We start from the raw sequence: 19738 nt of genomic DNA, 5'->3' as shown, positions 1-19738 counted from the left end.
GAGTTGAACTGCTTCAAAAGACTTCAGAGACATGATGTGCAGCTTGTTAGTGTTAGTCATGATTAAAATGCAACCCCCAAACTCGGATTTTATTTCAGGTTCAATTTAATTTGCAGTTCCAGATTAAAGAAGGTGTAGTTTGACTTCATATGCAAACTTTATGCTGCTTTTCAAAATGCCACCAAGCCTTTTCACAGACGCTGGAGACAAGTTTCAGATGTGGATTTGCTGCCCTCTGGTGGCAACAGTGTTCATTCCAGTCACAAAAGACATTTAAAATTCTTCAGCGTTTATTTTTTACTTTAAGGCACATATAATTTATGTACTTATCTTCATTTTTTATCCCGTAGTGTAACGTGTACATATACATATAGACAAAAAGGACTTTGTATGTTCAGTTAAGGCATGTTGGTGCCATGCAAGTTTCCGAATCACAGAAGACATTTGCAATAACAATTAAAAACCCCATTGCCGTGATACCAAAAGAATTGTTCTTCCTTCTATCTTGTGACTCCAAGTATTTATTAAAATGCAGAAATTACCTTCAAAATTTTAAATATAATGCAGAGACCAAATAAACTTACAATTATCTGTTCATAATTACATCTGATCAGAGAAATGACTTTAAATCCCATACCATAATGATTCTCATTCATTCTGAAAGTCCACTTCTGTATATTCAATATCCTTGAGGTCTACTACCTCCCAAATGATGAATTACCCAGCTTAGTGCCCAGATTAAAAGTTCAGACTAGAATGAATGCTTCTGCTCTCTAGCACCCTTCAAGCTCTATTCTCTGCTCTGCTGCCACGGGGAGGATAAGGTGAGAAATACGACTCCACAGTCCACCATATTTGTCCAGGTCCATCATGTCAAAAGACACTGGGTGGCCATGAGTGAGGAATTTTTTTTGAAGGTGGTCATCCACCATCTCCTCAACAGCACACAAGCTAATCTTAGCAGGAATCTCGTCTTCTTCCCCCAGCAGTACAGTGAAGATCAGAAAAGTTTTCTTGTATGCGGCATTCTCGTGGTCGCAATAACGATAAAAAATTAGCGTGGAGCCCGGAGGTAGCTCTTCAAAGCGATGAATGACGGCTACAGGTTTGTCTCCATCAAAAGCTCCCTGCAACTTCCTGTCAATGTCCAGTTTGACGTGGTCACTGTCCTGGCTGGCTTTGCTGGCTCCATCTATGTGGAGGACGGAGGCGTTCAGGGCAGAAGAGTAGGCGGAGGCCAGGTCCCGAGCTAGGCAGTTCAGCGTCTTCTCAGCTCTGAGGCCTGCAGTGAGAATCAGACTCACGGGCTCCGTGGGCTGTGTGGTCTGAAGGTGTCTCTTAAGGTGGATTCTGCCCCTATTCCAGAGCTCAGCACGCTGGTTAGGAAACCGAGTCTTTACTTTTTCCAGCTGCCTGAGGAAGACGTCTATCTTCGGTACATCATTCGTCTGAGGCGGAGATTCTGGCTGAAGAAAATGCAGCGCGATAGCAACAATTGCCACTACTATAGCAACTGCTAGCAAGTATTTTCCACTTCCTACGGAGAAAAGGCCTGTGTTATTTAAACATCTACTTCATAACAAAAAGAATTATTTAAAAAAAAAAAACTATTACAAAAAAAAAAGAACAAATGTACTAAGATTACCGCTAGTAACTTGTGGATCTTCAGTTTGACTAGCCTCTGGGGTGGTAGGACCGATGTTTTCAACATTATTACCGTGGTCATCTAACTGCTGTGTTGGGCTCTCAGGTTCTTGCCGTCTTTCCTCTGAAGCTGAAAAATTGTTCACGGGGAAAAAACAAGTTTACACAAATAAAAGAGGGTAAAGAAAAGAAAAAACTTACACACTTCCAGTTTCCTCGTGGAGTCATAGAAAGTTAGCAGACTGAAGCAAAAAGTTTAAGGAACAAATTCTAATCCGTGATGTTCCAAAAAGTTCTGACTCACCATCTCCAAATTTATTATCTGAGTTGTTTTTCTTTAGCTCAGGTTCCGGTTCATCGCCCTGGTCATTCGCTTTGTCATTTGGGATTTGTAAAGTTAATTCTGATGGTTTGTTCGTTGTGACGCGACTTTCATCTAACGAAATAAAAACAGTTTAACTTTCACAACATCCTAAGACTTTGGATCTTTAAATATTTCTGATTCTTGTGTCCCATAAGATTAAGCAAGTGCTTCATCTTTAAATATGACTAGAAAACTTTTATTACAGCAGTAGTTTCCTTTTTAATCTTAGAACAACGAGGCTAAATGTATGTTTTAAACCAAAGTAAATATAGACTTTGTCTTTCAAATAAATCCATAATAATATGCTGTCCTTATCGGGAGAATGTGCTTCTGCAACAGGTCGCACCTCTTTTTTAGACAAATCCCTGTCTGCAATAAGCACGTGACTCATTTATGTTAATTGCCCATGAAATCTGTCATATCTATTCAAGATCCCACACGTGGTCTCTTTAATATTCCTTCCTTACCTTGAATAGTGTCACTGAAGTCAGCAGGTTGAGATGATAAAGCTGTGGCTGATTAAACAGGATCAAAGCAATTTTTGATCAGTAGAAACATTTGGTAACAAATGTTCTCTTGACTCTGAACGGTTGAACAATTTACCTGCTGTAACTGTGTGTTCCTGAAAATGAGCCTGATCACTGTCTAAGTTCTCACAGGATCCGTCTTCACCTTCACTGAACTCTGTAAAAAAGAAATCACAGTTTTGTTTGTGGAGTCACAGAAAGTTAGCTGACTGAAGCAAAAAAGAATTCTAATCAGTGATGTTTCAGAAAGGTCAGACTCACGGTCTCCAGGCTGACAGACTGAGACTGAGATTTCTTTTTTCTCACTTTCGCCTCCATCTATCCGATCATCTTGTTTATCTTGGGTTGGTGGAACAGTTGTTTCAGATGCTCCCTGTGTCGTGGTTTGACTTGTGTCTGTTGAAATAAAAATAGTTTAACTTCCATAGCAACCTAGAACTTCCGATCTCTACATATTTAATATTACTGTGCCCCAAAAATCATCTTGGATCAGGCATCTGCAGCATCCTTAATGGAGATTTCTTTTAACAAAGCCCAGGGCAACAGTAATTCCCCTTTTAATCTTGGAACAATAAGACTGACAATAGGTGAGATATGGAACATTCTCAGAAAACTTGACCTCCGACCTTGACCTTAAGTTGAGATCACTGAGATTCAAACTCATCCAAGGTTTTATTAGATGCACCTATGGTACGAATTCCAAAATCCTATGTCGCCTCATTCTCGTTATCACATTCAAAAACCTGGGTGCTAGCCCCGCCCACCCGGCAGGGTGCCGATGATACCCCATTAGCTTTTTATGGCTGAGGGATAAAAATCATCCTGATCATTGAAAATCTGTTCTAAGTCCAGCAGCAACAAAAAGAAAAGCTGCGATCTGTTGGAACACAGGAAGACAGAGTCCTGCTTTTTCTTCTTTTGTCTTCCACTTCTTCACCTTACAAGAACACACTACACACCATGCTGAGTATGCCAAGTTTGATCTCAACACTTCTTTGGGAATCACCTGTTTTAGTGCAAAATGCCCATCTTTAGCATATTTTAGAGCTCAGGTGGAAAAAAATTATATATTTTTAGCAAAGTAACAAAGATCCTAAAATACAATTCAAAATCAGTTCTTTGTTGTCTGTTACAACAGCGGCTCATCCTTGAAAATGAGTGAAAAAGCACTCAGTGTCCAAAGAAACGTTTTAAAACTCCTTCAGAAAGCCCGGAAAGCTCTGTCATTGCTATTTAACAATAAAGTCTGCCTCATTGGAAGAAAAAAGAAAGGAGGAAAAATGAGGGGTGGCTCAAGACTTATGTCTATAACAAGATTTGTAAAATGAATATGGCCATTTTAGGAGCACAGCAGTAACAAAACTTACAAATGACTAATAACTAAGACAAACAATGCTGGTTGATGATGTTCCAAAGTGGGGTATATAATATAACTGACTGTTGACTAATATCTGAATTATGTGCTGTAACACTTGGACAGAAACACTGACCTGAAGCCTCTGGGGTGGTAGGACCGATGTTTTCAACATTATTACCGTGGTCATCTAACTGCTGTGTTGGGCTCTCAGGTTCTTGCTGTCTTTCCTCTGAAGCTGAAAAATTGTTCACGGGGAAAAAACAAGTTTACACAAATAAAAGATGGTAAAGAAAAGAAAAAACAACTTACACACTTCCAGTTTCCTCGTGGAGTCATAGAAAGTTAGCAGACTGAAGCAAAAAGTTTAAGGAACAAATTCTAATCCGTGATGTTCCAAAAAGTTCTGACTCACCATCTCCAAATTTATTATCTGAGTTGTTTTTCTTTAGCTCAGGTTCCGGTTCATCGCCCTGGTCATTCGCTTTGTCATTTGGGATTTGTAAAGTTAATTCTGATGGTTCGTTCGTTGTGACGCGACTTTCATCTAACGAAATAAAAACAGTTTAACTGTTCCAAAGTGGGGTATATAATATAACTGACTGTTGACTAATATCTGAATTATGTGCTGTAACACTTGGACAGAAACACTGACCTGAAGCAGTCCCTTCTGTTGTGGCTAATTTCTCTTTTTTTATTGTCTCCTTTTTGCAGTCACCACGATTTATAACATCAGCTTCACTTTCTTCGCTTTTCTCCTCCATCGGTGGGCTGTCCTCACCAGGAACATGTTCTTCATTACAACATTGTACCTTATTTTGCACCCTTTCTGCAAAAAACACGTTTGAATTTTCATTAATTATTTTACATTGGTGCAATAAATATATGTGCTATCCTTACAATGCTTACTCACTCTCTCTCTCTCTCAATCTTTTCAAAAGGTTCAAAAAAGTAAAACTTAATAGTGATAAACATGTTCAAGATAAACATATTTGTTCTATACAGATCTTGGTTATAACTGATTTTTTTGTATTTATTTACATTTCATCACGAGAAACAAATAACATTTTAGTTCAGAAACATGCTATAACTGAAGTAAATGCCAAATATTAACCGTACATGTGTTCAGTATTTCTTGAAATAGAGATAAACATTAGTTATGTCTGTACTGCTTTAATAATGCAGCGAGTCGACCACCAAACAGCAAACACTGGCTGAGCAACGTAGAAATATTAGAATTTTACCTGCTGCGTTCGGACTGGGGACTTCCATTTCCATGTCTTTAGGTAGATGGTCTTCCTTTTCTTCACTTAGGGTTCACTGGATGGTTCAAGCGTGAATAAAACAAATAAACATTACATGTTTTTCTTTTTTATGCGAAGCCACGAGTTACAGTTTGTCGTCACATGTTCAAAGGTCCAAACAAATAATGTAAATCTGCTTACGTGCATGTCAACAGAGCCAAGCTCAAAGGCAGTCTCGCTAAAGTTAAAGAAGAACGAGAACAACCATTACGCTCCTCAACTTTTCAAACTGTCACTAAATAAAAAGGAAATATGTACATTGCATTTTGGAAGTATTAATTTGTGGCTGTGCTTTCGTGGATTTGCTAAATAACGTTTTGCTACTAAATCGAAACTGAACTTGCTGCGAGGTGACAGTAAGCAAGCCGAAGAAAAGCTAGTATAAATTATTGCGAGAGAAATAACTACTCGCCGGGAACTAAGCTCTAATGACATGCACGAAACGTAAATTGTTGGTAACCATAATTAAAGAGAACTAGCTATTTAAGTGACAAAGATAACTAAGCTAGCCCAGCCAGAGTGATGCTAATTTAGCCAACAGTTACCAAAGCATTACTTGGGTGTTATTGTAAAAAAAAATGCCTTCGTGTAACTCAAAAGTCATAACGATACGCTTTTCTGATTACTGCTCCATACCAAATATGTCACGGATCATATCGCCGTAGATCATACGCTTCCTTAGCTTTCAGTTAGCATGTGTGGCACTCATAGCAGACTAAATTCTGAAGCGGAACGTTTAACAGTGCCTTTGTTTCTATAGAGATAACTAAACGTTGCACTATTTTCCGGGCGGCAACGGTGTCCTGTCAAGAAATGTCCCCCCAGCTACAGGGAAGTCCAGTGATTGTAGCTTGTTTGTGCGCGCGATGCTACGTCGCATTGTTTAGTTGAAGTTGTTTGGCATCGCTCAATTGAATTTGAGTTACAAATGGATACCAGAGACTCTGAAGATAAGCTCTCTCGTCCCATGACTAGATCGACACGACGGATGTCAGGTAAAGGTGAGCACTGTTCGAGTGGTATGTCAATTAACTAGCTTAGCCATCGGAATTAGCTCCCTCATACTCACAAGTTTATTAAAAGAAAATCAGATTTGGATCGGTGCTTTGGCTAATGTTAGCAGGCTTCACCGGTGTAAATGATCCTCAGATAGGAATCTGTATTAAAATTAACTTAATGTTTCAGTTCCTGGTACGAGTTCAGGCACAACTTTAAAACCAATGAGTTATCTCCTTACATTGAAATGCTTTGCTACATATTAGCCATTATCTATGTGAGGGTTTTTTTTTTTGTTGTTGTTTGTTTGTGTTTTGTTTTTTAGCGCTGTGTCTCGAAACAGTTTACAGCAGCAGCGAAATTAAAATCACAAACTGACTTTCGCTTTTAGCACTGGCGGTCAGTGACAGGGATCAACGTTTCATTAAGCCGCTAAACACACTGATATATGGGCAAACTGTGAAAAGCAAGGTTGGACTGACTTGATATTGAGTGCAACTAGTCTGTGGAAATATGAGTTTTCCTTTTAAGAGCATTCTGAAGTCAATGACAGAGTAGTTCAAAAATGAAAATTCACAGGCTTTTACTGTGAAATCCAAAATAACATGGCATTGACGGGGCTACTGGAGTACACGGGTGTGTCATTTGGATGTAACATTAGAGTGTGTAAACAAGACTAAATGATATTTGTTATTATGTACTTAACATATCTGCAAATTAACTCGAAGCTTTTATTTTGCAATTAGGTTTCGAATGCTTTTATTTTGAAATGAGGGTTAATGTTGAAGCTACATTTACTTGAAGGTGGTTTTTATTTTGAAATCAGGTTTCCGCGTCTCTTGCCGTAATACTAGAATACATAGGGAACACAAAGCAAAATGGAGGCTGGCTGGACACCAGTTCTGTTTCAGGGTTTTTTCTTCTTTTGGCTGCTCCTGTCAGCGGTCCCCACAGGGGATCATCTCCGTCTTTTTCGCCCTGTCCCTAGCTCTGCATGTCCTCCTTCACATCATCCAGGAATCTCTTCTTTTGTGTTCCTCTTTTCCTCCTGCCTGGCATTTGCATTTTCAACCTCCTTTGCCCAGTATATTCACTATCCTTCCTCTGCACTTGTCCAAACTATCTCAGCCTTGCCTCGCTATTTCTCTAAATAACTTATCCTGAGCTGTCCATGTGATATACTCATTTCTAATCCTGTCTTCCAAAGGGTCGAGTTTTGAGGCAACTCCTAGGCAGCCTATAAAGAGGACCAAAAGAAAAAAAGCACAAGCTGACGCTGCTGATGCTCCTACATCAGTTAATGGTACCAAAGATGGGGAGCTTGACTTTGAAGATGGAGGTTAGTTGCTGGAATTAAGTATTTGCCTAATTTTAATGGCTGATTACCCTTAGTTACCCTCACTGTTCAAGGCACTGTTAAAAAACAAACAATCCGTGTCTATTATTTATTGCCTAACAGAGTCCCCTAGCAAGAAGAGCCGACTGGATGCTGAAGAAGCAGTGTTTGACGAGAGCGCTGAAAGTAAGATGGATGTTGAGGAATCATCTGGAGACATTCAGAAAAATGAAGACCAGGAAATGGATATTGAACGGGATTCCTTTAAAGTCACTGATCTGCCAAACATACACAAAGGTTTGTACTACAACTAGTGAACATTCATTATGAAATAAATCATAGAGATTAGATAATATTCCCTTTTAATTTATTTTTATTTAATGTAAAGAACAAATGGATAATACAGTAACTTAAAACATAGGGAGGCTGTATAAAGTGTAAATAAAACAGGACTGAATTAAGTTATCAAAACACCACATTTAAATGTCCAAAGATTGATTCTGTTCATCAACCTGTTCCAAAATCTTCTACACAGTACATTTGCTAAATGACTGAAACTATGACTATGCAAATGTACTGTTTATAAGGTTGGGGAAACCTGCAGTCAGCTGAGATTGGAGATTCCCCCTCTGAAAACGCTACGTCCAGATGAACAGAATCAGACTTTGGAGATTTACTTACCTGGATGATTGAGAATGCATCACATTTAAATAAAAAAAAATTAAAATAAAAACAAAGGCAAACGTCTTGGACCAATACTTTATTTTTACTATATAAGCCATATAATAATATACAAATACACTTTGTGTTAAGTTACTTTTCTTTTATGACTTTATTAGGATTTTATCTTAAAAATCTTCTGCTTAACACAGATGCTCTCGGAGATAGGAACTTAAATCCCCGTGTAGTGCTTGATGAGCTCTACAGACCCAGTCTTAAGACTGAGGATCCCAACTTGATGAAATCCAAGAAAGGTAGAAAAATGCTCCATCTTCCTTGACATTCAGAGTGTTAAATTATGGTCTAAGTTATTTGACCTAACCTATTTTGTTTAGTTTCAGCAACACCAGCACCTAAAGCACCTGCACCCCCCACCAAGCCTGTCGCACAGATCAGCGCAACAGTGAACAGACATCATTCACCGGCTCTCAAGCCGTCCAGCATGGCAGACTACAAGAGGACGATGATGCTCAAAGCCCAGAGCGCTGGTATTGTGCTGCTCATATTCTGTATAGAAAGGTTGAGCGTCTGCGTGATGACTTTTGATCTTTGAAAAGATGTTTTCTTTTCTAAATTTAGCCTCATCTTCAGATTTATCCAAAGTTAACCACCTTACCCCAAGTGTGAATCCGAGACGTGTGAATAACGTTCCAAGAAAAGAGACTATTCATTCCAAAGAATCTGGTATTGCTGCTTTATCTCAGTATTCTCTCTCTGCAACACCTGCTATAGTGGTGACATCTGTGCATTAATATAATCATGTTTTCTTTTATTAAAAGACAAACAGAAACCTGTTGCTACCAAGACACGCCCCAGAAATTCCTCTAGAGGTAAGTTTGTCATTTTAATTATTATCTTTAGACCTGATGATGCTTTTTAAACATTATTTATTAACTTTGTGTGTTCTTTTGTTTCTGTGTTATTAAAGGGTTCACGTGGTGTTTGTGGGGTTTAGTTCGGCTGGTAGTTCTCCTGTTAGTTCTCCTGGTACTATTTGTGATCGGGACATTGCTGATATACAAGATCATCCCATTACTCCAAGACATGAAACGTGGTGGAGGGCAGTCATCCAGGGCTGTGAAGCCAGAAAGGTTTGCTGATCAATTGTCTGATCTTCAGACTCAGTTCCCCAGTCAGCGGCCTGAGTTGTGGAAGTTGAGCAAAATCCACCTGGAGAAGCACCTTAAAACAGCCCATCCCTCTGAGCCAGTCAGTCTGATTTTCACTGCAGGACAGAAGGCTGAGAGGACACTGCAGTGCCTTGCTCGGGGTCTGGCTGCTTCCTTCTCATCTGCCCTCAATGCCTCTTTCCTTGACATTGATGGAAAAAGCAAAGCAGGCCAGGACAGTGATAAGGTGAAGTTAGACATTGACAGTCAGCTGCAAGCAGCGTTTGAGGGAGAAAAACCTGTGGCCATCATTCATCGTTTGGAAGAGCTGCCACCAGGCTCCACTCTCATTTTTTATCGCTACTGCGACCACGAGAATTCCGCATATAAGCGGGTTTTCTTGTTGTTTTCTGTGCTGCTGCCTCAAGATGAGATCCCGAAGGAAAAGGGTTTAAAAGAGGTGGAAGAGATGGTGCAAGACTATCTTAAGGAGAGGCTGGTGGACACCAGTGGCAAAACGTATAATATAATGAATAATGATATGTTTGGTGGTCTGTGGAGTCGCATCTCCCATCTTGTCCTGCCTGTGGTGTCTGAGGTGGAGAAGAAAGGATGCTAAAAAAACCAAGCTGCCTGATTCTTCTTTGCACTGTAGAAGGAGCTACGAGAAAGGAAAAACGTGGAAGTATGATGTGTGCTGTGATAATTCATTTACAGCATTCGATAATTGTGTTATTCTCTTTCTCTCAGAGATTACATTGTACTTAAATTGAAGTCAAACGCATATGATTTGGTTCGACTGCACAAAAATTTAAACAGTTTTTACTCATGCATGCATGTTAAAAGAGGTTACAGTGTTACACCATCATTCCACTTCACAAGTGTGGCGATAATCTTTTCTCATGTGCATGCAATCTACGAAACACAGACTGACTGAGCTGTTTAATTTTTTGTTGCCTGTTAAAGCCTGCATCGTTTCTCAGCAGCTTTTAATGACCATCTCATTTTTTCCGTCATCCTCAGCTTTTCTTTACTGGAACTAAAAAAAAAAAAAAAAAGTTTTGTTTTCAGTGAAAATTCATATTTCATCTTTTATTCTGCTGTCCAAGACAACCAGGTGACTTCATTTAATTCTTTATTTTTTGTGTGAGTGCTGGAAATGCTTGGTTTTGACTTAAGTGTCTGTCTTTTTGAGCAACAGCTTTTTAAGGTGAATATTTTATATTCTTTGCTTTTTTCTAAATATGTATATTTGTGTCATGTTTCCTGGATTGAGGTATTTTTTTAAAGCTGTGTATATGTGGATTTGATATTAAATGGTCTTTTGAACATGTTGTCACTTCACATTGTGAGCTACTCGCAATGTGGTTTATATCTGTAAAAATATTTTGGATAAATACTGATTAGCTCGTCCCAGACTGTGCCTTAAACACATATGAAGAATACACTGTATTTAATTAGAGTAAAAACTTTCTCCAGTCATTTATACTAGCGCACATGACAACATGTGAACTTGTTTGTGCTGTTTCCTGTCATACATCTCATTCCTCTTGTTATTCTGAGCACTCATAAACACCTGAATATTATCAATAAAGATAATTTTGATACATAGAGGAGTGAATTGTCTAATTGTTTATGTTAATAATGAGCTAGGCTACTACTGTTAGCTACAAATATGAAACTGAGGCTACAGTTCTTACAGGCTCAGCAAAACCAGACAACTAGACTGTAAAAATGGTGCCTGGTCTGATGAGTGTATTGTAATGTTGTGACAGTAGGGTCAGAATTTGGTATAGACAACATGCGAGCATGGATCCATCCTTCTTTCTCTCAACGGTCAAGGTGTTGGTGGCGACATAATTCTTGGCATATTTTAGAGTCTTAACACTTGTTGAGCATTGTTTAAATGCCACAGTCTACCTGAGTGTTGTAACTGTTTATGACCACAATGTAGCCACCTGCATTAAAAAACACAACACACCATGTAACAAAGCTGTTAACCTCAAACTTGTTTACTGTACTCAGATTGCCTCCACAGTTACCAAATCCTGATCCAGTCCAGGACTTTGAAGGTAAAAATGTTCTAAATGCAAGAATGTGTGGGGGAAAAGTGAACTTTCAGTTTTCATCTTCACACACTTGTGTTTTAAATTTACAGTTACAGAAAAAACATCCACAAATGTTTAGATTGATATCTACACAAATATACCGAGAGCTGCAAACTGGTAATTCAAATTAAATATTTGGGGGGATGTGATGAAATGAAATTTAGATTATGATAAATGTGTAGCAACTGCGTGAGGCTATGATGTTAATATGGACCAAAATCACAAAGAATTAAGACAGCAAGGACTCTAATAAAGCATCCACTGGGTGTAACCTGTCCTTCTGTTTACTAAAAATTAAAGTCTCCAGCTGTGAAACGAGGACTTGACATCTATTCAGCACATAAGAAGTCAATCATTTACTAAGCAGGAGTTACGACTCACTTCTTAAGAAACCTGATAGTTCAAAAGTCCATTTCAAGATTATGTTTACAGACACTGTTTTGTATCGATAACATTAAAATTAGGTTTGACACAAAGTATGAATATGTTTTTACATTTATTTAAATGTGTCCAAATGAAGATATACATTGTAGCTGCTAGAAGAGCATTAGTACGGCTCTAAGAACAGGAAGTTACAGCAAGTTTAATCATTTTCTAAGCAGTTGATAAATGCATCTCTGTAGCTTGGCCGAGTTTAACTGAGTGAGTCACCAAATGGACCACAGACATAAACAAAGGTTACCTTTTACACAGCAGTGGGTTTATTGTTTTGAACTCAAAGTGAAATACCACAAAAGAAAAGCCATTTTACTGCTGAATCATGAGACATCAGTTTGCAGCTCATGCTGTAGTTTCATGGGGACGAAACTTGTGAGTGAGTGCTCCACTTCCACTTCCTCAAGTGGTCTTGATGAAAAGAGCATTTATTTGAAGTTTACACAGCTACATTCTGGCCTGAAAATATCGTAAGAGGTTTTTTTTGTGATCCAGACAGAGTAATATTAAAACTAAGTAGCTGCCGCCATTGTTGGAAACTGGAATTGGCTGAGATATGGTGGACCACGAAGGATACACCCAACCCCTCCTTCAAACCTGTCAATCATACACAGTACAACATGCAGTGAAACGCTTACTGCTGTGCAATTCTCGACCATTAAAAATACAAGAATGACCTCAAATTAAATATGGAAATTAAAAAGGTTTGCAAATCAGCAGTGTGCAGATTTACAGTGAACAGTAAAAAAAATTATTGAAATACATTATTTTGTTATTGAGTGCATGTACAGTGATGTGATATGCAGTGTTGGGAAGGTCACTTTGGCTCTGGATGGTGAGTAGAAGTTCTTGAGCATCTTCAGAGTGTTTGTGTGACAGGTCCTGTGTGATGTCAAGCCCCGGGTATGTGAAATTGTCTTCTCTCTCCACTGTTAAATATACACTGCCTAATAATGTCTGTTCTGTGTGGCTTTTCATTAGGCTTTTTTTCTTAATCTGACTGCAAGAAAATGCCTCCAAGACACGGCAAGGCTTTGAAATGGCAATACACAGGTGGATCTAACTTCATCCTCGAAGTACTGCTTAACTTTGATGAGAATTAATTTAACCTACGTTAGGAAAACTTCCCTTGAAAATGAAAAACAAGCTATATAGTGTGCCAGGGGCGTTTTTAGCCCAAAGATTTACTTTTTTTTGCTGTTTGTCTGTCGCACTACTAAAAATATAAAAATATTTTAAGGACTCTTCTATTTTTGGAGTGTATTTTTTTATGTATCTGTATTATATGATACACACACATTAAAAGTGAATCTCTGTCCAGAAAATACACTCAGTTTACTTTTTGCTCACTGTGAGCATCATTCATTATTCTCCCCAGTAATTAAGGTTTTTTTTATTCCAATCCATTCTTCTTTTGCAGCATTTAAATAACCTTTATCAGATTTGTTACAGACATTTCAAAAAAGTGTTTTGCTTTTCTTTTACAAATGTGGGGATTAAATTGAGTTAAAATGTACAAAACAGTGATGTCATGTTTTGTGACGAGGACCCAGGCACAGAGAGACTTGATGAATTTAAGAATTTCATGATTTAATAAAGAAATTTGCAGACTTGCACAGAGATGGTAAAATTATGATGACTGATAACAGAGACGAAGACAACAGACGATGAGGACAGGGAGGAACAGGGGTTTAACTGCACCAAGGAGACAGTCAGAGAGAACTCGGGACAACTGGAGACATTTAGGGATGCAGGGACTGACAGAGACGGGGAAGAAGTCTCACTGTGACGAGTAAAGTTTATCTTGCCTGGCTGGGCAGCTCTCTGGGTGCTCAGCACCCCCAAAGCTCTGATCCTAGAATCGCCCCTGTAGTGTGCTAAAGCAATATGCAGTCTGTGTAGTCTGCCTGGTGTATTGAAAAATTACGAGATACAATAAATAAGACCCTCAAGCACTACTTGCATTAAATGAGGAAGCAGCAGGTAAACAGTGTGATATGATCAGTGTGATGTAACCATACTATATATAAACTGTAAGAGAAATCTGATTGTGATTCAAACAAACCACAAAACTATTGTTTCTGACAAGTAAATATACCAACAATGATGGCTATAGAAAAAGAAATGGCTCCAGCGAAGAGGATTACTGACACAATATTAACAACAACATCTCTGAGTCTCCTCTGGAAATGAGAAAAACAGACATGAACTTGCTGCTTGTTTCTCTCGCTCGTTCCTAAATGGCCTGTAACAGAAAAATACTAATATTATTATTCCTCATTAGATTTGATGCTGTATCTGATGCAGATTTTTATATTCAGACAGGCACAAGGCATTCACCTCGTTTTTCACTGCTCAAAATGACAATCCAGATTACATTCAGGAAATCCCATACTGTGAAAGCAATCATCACTTTCAGAAGCCAAGAGTCCCTCACGTTATTTCCGCACTCATTCTCCATAACACCAAGAAATATGACAGCAACTGGCCCAAAACAAACATGGAAATAATATCAGAGCAATGTAAAGGCAGTGGCAACTACTTCCACAAAAAAAGTCCAAACTCTTTTTTGATGGTGTAAAGTTAATACTCTTAAATTTACAAGTATAAGAATTTTCTTACTTGTAAATATATTATGGATAACAAAACAAACACTGGCAGCGTATTCACAAATCTTCCTTCTTGAAGAGAACGTGAAAAATGAAATAAACATTTTGCACAAATGTCAGTTGATATGTTTGCACATGCAAAGTGAAGTTAAACGTACCTTTCAGGACCACTTCTAATCCCCAGAGACAAAATTACTGTTCCAGTGAAATTAATCACTATCATCACACACACAAGAGCAAAGAAGATGAACTAAAAAATACATAAACACACACATTAAAAATACATGTGGGAAAAATTAAACAGATGTTGTTAATGAGACGGGTTTTACACCACCAGTTGTTCTCACCTTGGAGGAATCACCGATACTAAACAAGATCAGGGATGAGATTTCAACAGCCACACAGAGGACGTTGCCTGCTACCTTACACACCTACAAAATTTAAATAAAAACAACAGTGCATATAATAAGTTAGACAGCCTTGAAAGCCCTGAAAATCCATATTTTACCCTATGAAAGCAGGGGTAAGTTCCAGCACCCCGTGAACCCCCGGCTTTCAAACTAACTACATACTCAAAGAATTCTTGGAAGCAATACAAAGATGCAGGACAAGAAGAAAATAAAACACTGTGAGCACCAAAGGCCCCCAGCTCTTACCTTATTTATATGATGAAAAACAGCCTCACTGGCCAGTAAGACTTTGCCTATATTGGATATTACCTAACAAGACATGAAGTAGAACACAATTACATTTCTTTTTGTTCTTTTAAGGTGGGGCTGAATAGCATTTAGTGCGTGTCTTGAGTATCGTTAAATATGCTACTTACTTTCATCTCTGCCACCAAAACACAATCAAAACACATCAGTGCAATACCTGCTCGCTGAAAGTAAATCAGAAACAGGGAGCAGTGTTGTCAAAAAAAAGCTCTTGCAAGGTTAATGAGTCACTTTGTGTACAGTGTTACAAAATCAAATCCACCTGTGGGTTCTTACTTCTTCTATGTTGGTGTTGCCCTTTGTGGTGCTTGGTGTAGTAGTTGTTTCCGGTGTAGCAGCTGTTTCCGGTGTAGTAGTTGTTTCCGGTGTAGTAGCTTTTTCCGGTGTAGTAGTTGTTTCCGGTGTAGTAGCTTTTTCCGGTGTAGTAGTTGTAGTAGTAGTGCGCTGAGGTAAGATGATATTCACATTTTCCCAGAATTTTAACCTTTGCTGAAGAAATGTTGCTCTGAAATATGTTAGAAGGGAATGAATGCTGATATAATTCATTTTCTGTTGCATTGTAATATTACAGAAATCTGAAGCAGGTCAGGTTCGATTTTCACCGTGGACGTCAGCCATAGAATATCAGAAATTTTAAAGTCACCTGAACATGATGTCCTGCTCTGCTTCTGTCGCAGTCCAGTTAACTCGGATCAAAGTTCTTTTGTGATTAACTGTGTGACTAACAGCTGAATCCTGAGAAGAGTGGCAAAACATAAGAGAGCTTCAGATTTACAAAAAATGAAAACAATAAATCAAATTCCAACTACTTACTTCCAAAACACCGCATTTCAGGAGTTGAGTGTTGTGAGGCTCAAGTAGAACAAATCTTCCAGTAAGACGTGTTTCATCTGCAACCTCTCGAGCCTCTAACATAAACCCTCTAAAATATGTGGATTCCTTGCTCTTGAGCAAAACTTGAAAATTGTTTCAAAAATTCATCCGAGCAAAGATTTGGGAAAAAGAGAATGAAGAGAGATTGTAATAACTTGTAAAAAAAAATGTAAATTACAATTACACCAGACATTGCTGTGATAAACAAATTTAACAAAATAAAAACTACAGCGTTCCCTGTACCTGTAACAGGCTCTCCAGGATAGCTGCCGGGCACATATTCAACCATGAAGGGGGGGTTTGTGGTTTGAGGAGCTGCACCATTATGATCGGGTAACATTGAGTCACATGCTTCTGGGAAGTAACCCCCTGAATACCCATGCAGCTTTGAGATGATGTTAAGACTAATCAGAATCCACATCCACATCTGTCAAATAAATATCACAGTGATACCCAGGTCATCCATTGGCACTCTAAATATTTATTTACTTCTGCAAGTATTCATATACTTCCAGCATGTAGACTTCTAGTGGCAGATTACACTGAAAGTGTTTGCTTTAAAGATGCTTGAGAGTATAATGTCATTGTCATTCATAGATTTGCGAGTATTGAGCAGCCGACACATTGCTGGACATAAATGTTAGGTTAAAACTTTTTCGCCTTTTAACTACTGTTTGATTACAAATGCAGTTTTGGTGAACAGAGCCAGCATGAGGTGTATGTGGATTTCTCTAGGAAAACTATTAGGGGGGAAAGCCGTTTTAGAGAGCTCTCAGTTTTATCCATTAAACTTTGATTTGATTTGATTTGATTTTATTGATTAGCATTCAAATTCAAATCTCAGTGAAAACAGTGAGAAAAAAAACCAAAAAAAAAACAGTGAAAACAGAACAAAAATCTACCATAAAGAAAGAAAGCATGAGACAAGGCTAATCAAAAGGTATTGGCTGAAGCATTTGCTTATTACGCCAACCCTTTTCACAAAATATCTTTTTGTATGCAGCTCCTGTACACAGGGCTTGAAGAAAATAATAAAACAAAGCAAAAACCAAACAAAACAAACAAACAAACAAACAAACAAAACAAAGAAAAAAAAACTTTCCACCTTAGATAAGTAACTACATCAAAGTAAAGAATCAAGAGGTTGTTGTTTTTTTTCTCCTTTTTGTTCTTTTCATTCTTGATTTATATATTTTTCTAATACTCTATTTTCAAACATGTTTTTAAACAAGGAAAATGAACTACACCTTTTTAAATCACTGTCATAACTATTCCACAGGTTAACTCCTCTAACAGAAACACATCTCTGCTTTATATTTGTCCTCATCTTGTTTTTCTTAAAGAAATCTCTTCCCCTTAAGTCATATTGACTCTCTCTGACTTTGAACAGCTTCTGAGTACTGGGGCAAAGCAAGTTATTTTGTGCTTTATACATTATCTGTGCCATTTTATATTCAACTAAATCATAAAATTTCAGGGTATTCAGATTAATAAACAAAATGTTAGTTGGTTCTATATAGTTTGATTGGTTTATAATTCTTATAGCTCTTTTTTGTAACTTGAAAATATGAAGAGTGTTCGTTTTATATGCATTACCCCATATCTCCAGACAGTAAGTCATATATGGTAAGTCATATAAACTTGAAAAGGATTTCAACATTTCTCTGGCAAATATTAAACACAGACTGACAAAAACAACTGAGTAAGAACAGTTTCTTACCTTAAAGTAAATGTTTGCACACCACATCTAATAATGTGAATCAGAAAGCTAAGAGAATCAAAATAAACCTGAACATCTGAGTTGACAAAGAAAAATATCTCCTCTTTGAAAGTCCCTCTAAGAGAAATAGAAGAAACCCTGCAAATGTCTCAGAAGAAATGAGTCCACCCTCCAGGACAGTTACAGTTGTTGCAATGTGTGTTAGTGGGCGGTGCTACAGCTGTAATTGAGGAAGCTGGAACATTGTGATAAACAAAACACATTTCCCTTCACTTGTGAAATGAAAGACATATCCTGGATTATTTTCCTAGTCTCTTACTTCCTCTGTGTGTGTCACCATCCATATCACTAGTTCAATTAATCTGGCTCAGTGAGCAGATATACTGTGATGTGTAAGGCTTTGGATTGACGTTATTCAGTCCCATTGTCTTTAGTGGACCCTACTGGTCTAGGGTCCATATATATTGTGCTATTGTACTACAACCAATCAGAAAATTATGAAGGATCTGAGCTATGTAAATGTTGTCATTGTAGATGTGAGTCAGCCAGATTATGATTATCAGTGTGACTCATAGTTAATCATGAACAAAGACAGGACCATACAGGTTTCAATCTGAGGTACATGAAGCTTCTTGATCCACACCTCAGATCAAGCAGCCGTCCAGTTTAAAGTTAATCCACAAGAAGAAAGAACAAACAAAAAGAAACATCGAAAAATGTTTGGCATGAAATTTCCTTTATAACAACCCAAACATACACCGAAGCATTTTCAGGAATACAGCAGTGCTTTAAATCATAACCCATCTAAAGCAGCGGTCTCCAACCTTTTTTGCGCCACGGACCGGTTTATGCCCGACAATATTTTCACGGACCGGCCTTTAAGGTGTCGCGGATAAATACAACAAAATAAAGCTAGTACCGGTACCGAAAAAAAGAAAATTTATTCATAACACACGTGAAAAGACCCAGGAAAACCGAGTTAACGATAAAAACGATAACAAAATAACGCTGAAAACCGATAAAAACCCTGAAAACCAGACATTTCACACCTGAGCCTCAACTCTCGCGGCCCGGTACCAAACGACTCACGGACCGGTACCGGTCCGAGGCCCGGGGGTTAGGGACCGCTGCTCTAAAGGTATTTTTCATGATGTGGTAAAACATGAACAAAGGGCAGAAAAACACACAGATTGCATTTTGTTTGTGATGTGGAAGCATAATAGTGGTCAATCAAAAGTGATTATTGTGCAGTCGAATTTCTTTGGAAAGGGTGTGTCGAGATCATAATGAACACTGAGCTGTGACTTGAGATGGTGCCTTCAAATGCTACAACATGCCTCGGTGTTCGCCTCGATGTTTGGGGGTGACATCCCTTGGCATTGCTGACTGTGGATATGACATCCTCGACATTTTGTGGGTGATGCCTGTGGAGGTCATGCCGCTGCATTTGTAGATGATACCACGGGTGTTTAAAATGGTGCCATTATGTTTGGGGATGATCCCATTGCTCTTTAGGGTGATGCCACAACCTGCTGCAGTGTTTCGAGGTGAAGCTATGAGCTGCGATGACACAACATACCATTGTTGTTGGTGCTGTGACTTTCCATGTCTGTTTGAGTTGATGTCACAACCTGCAGTTCTCTTACAAACAGAAGTGACCTCGTTTTCTCATATATGCTACAAATACTGCTAAATACTGTCACAGAGTGTCACAATCAAACCTCTGCCTGAAAAAGCCATTAATATTTTTTCTCTAAATAATTTAGTTGCAATGAATATTTAATTTTCAAGACAGCCAGATGCAGTGCCATGATTTGTGTTATTCCTGGCAATACTTTTATGCAGTTATAGTGTCTTTTAAACAGAAATCTAGATCCACTAGAGAACCTTTGTGAAGGTAAAAATGTTGTAAATGTGAGAATT

The 19738-nt window shown here is 38.3% G+C and overlaps 3 protein-coding genes across 6 annotated transcripts; 1 reads left to right on the top strand and 2 right to left on the bottom strand.

Moving 5' to 3' along the window:
• Window positions 1-87: 87 nt before the first annotated feature.
• Window positions 88-5971, bottom strand: LOC146546400 (torsin-1A-interacting protein 1-like). Of its 2 annotated transcripts, XM_085266095.1 has the most exons (11): window positions 5830-5971; window positions 5134-5209; window positions 4545-4718; window positions 4305-4436; window positions 4026-4127; window positions 2797-2931; window positions 2612-2692; window positions 2476-2523; window positions 1949-2080; window positions 1646-1774; window positions 88-1537 (listed from the first exon to the last, which is right to left on the bottom strand). In XM_085266095.1, the coding sequence occupies exons 2-11, from the start codon at window positions 5165-5167 to the stop codon at window positions 774-776; spliced, it is 1731 nt and encodes a 576-aa protein (XP_085122221.1). In that variant the 5' UTR covers window positions 5168-5209; window positions 5830-5971; the 3' UTR covers window positions 88-773. The 2 variants fall into 2 exon arrangements, with proteins under 2 accessions (XP_085122221.1, XP_085122222.1); XM_085266096.1 differs by lacking the exon at window positions 1949-2080.
• On the top strand, window positions 5962-10965 carry LOC146546399 (uncharacterized). 2 transcript variants are annotated; one of them, XM_085266098.1, is made up of 8 exons: window positions 5962-6188; window positions 7397-7528; window positions 7649-7822; window positions 8398-8499; window positions 8581-8733; window positions 8825-8929; window positions 9025-9075; window positions 9174-10965. In XM_085266098.1, exons 1-8 carry the CDS (start codon window positions 6122-6124, stop codon window positions 9971-9973), a joined length of 1584 nt encoding a protein of 527 aa, XP_085122224.1. In that variant the 5' UTR covers window positions 5962-6121; the 3' UTR covers window positions 9974-10965. The 2 variants fall into 2 exon arrangements, with proteins under 2 accessions (XP_085122224.1, XP_085122223.1); XM_085266097.1 differs by having other exon boundaries at window positions 5962-6194.
• Window positions 10966-11976: 1011 nt separating this feature from the next.
• Window positions 11977-17956, bottom strand: LOC146546398 (uncharacterized). Of its 2 annotated transcripts, none has more exons than XM_085265830.1 (12): window positions 17816-17956; window positions 16339-16522; window positions 16036-16178; window positions 15866-15957; window positions 15499-15727; window positions 15333-15386; window positions 15163-15225; window positions 14854-14937; window positions 14665-14756; window positions 14520-14578; window positions 14238-14381; window positions 11977-14142 (listed from the first exon to the last, which is right to left on the bottom strand). In XM_085265830.1, the coding sequence occupies exons 1-12, from the start codon at window positions 17840-17842 to the stop codon at window positions 13970-13972; spliced, it is 1344 nt and encodes a 447-aa protein (XP_085121956.1). In that variant the 5' UTR covers window positions 17843-17956; the 3' UTR covers window positions 11977-13969. The 2 variants fall into 2 exon arrangements, with proteins under 2 accessions (XP_085121956.1, XP_085121957.1); XM_085265831.1 differs by having other exon boundaries at window positions 14520-14575.
• Window positions 17957-19738: the final 1782 nt, after the last annotated feature.

The sequence above is a fragment of the Mchenga conophoros genome, linkage group LG23 (genome assembly GCF_057382185.1).
Source record: "Mchenga conophoros isolate Kocher_MC1m ecotype Shallow Benthic linkage group LG23, M_conophoros_male_GT1.1, whole genome shotgun sequence".
Classification (NCBI taxonomy): Eukaryota; Metazoa; Chordata; class Actinopteri; order Cichliformes; family Cichlidae; genus Mchenga; species Mchenga conophoros.
The sequence above is the reverse complement of the archived record's forward strand: the minus strand, read 5'-3'. Positions and strand labels throughout refer to the sequence as shown.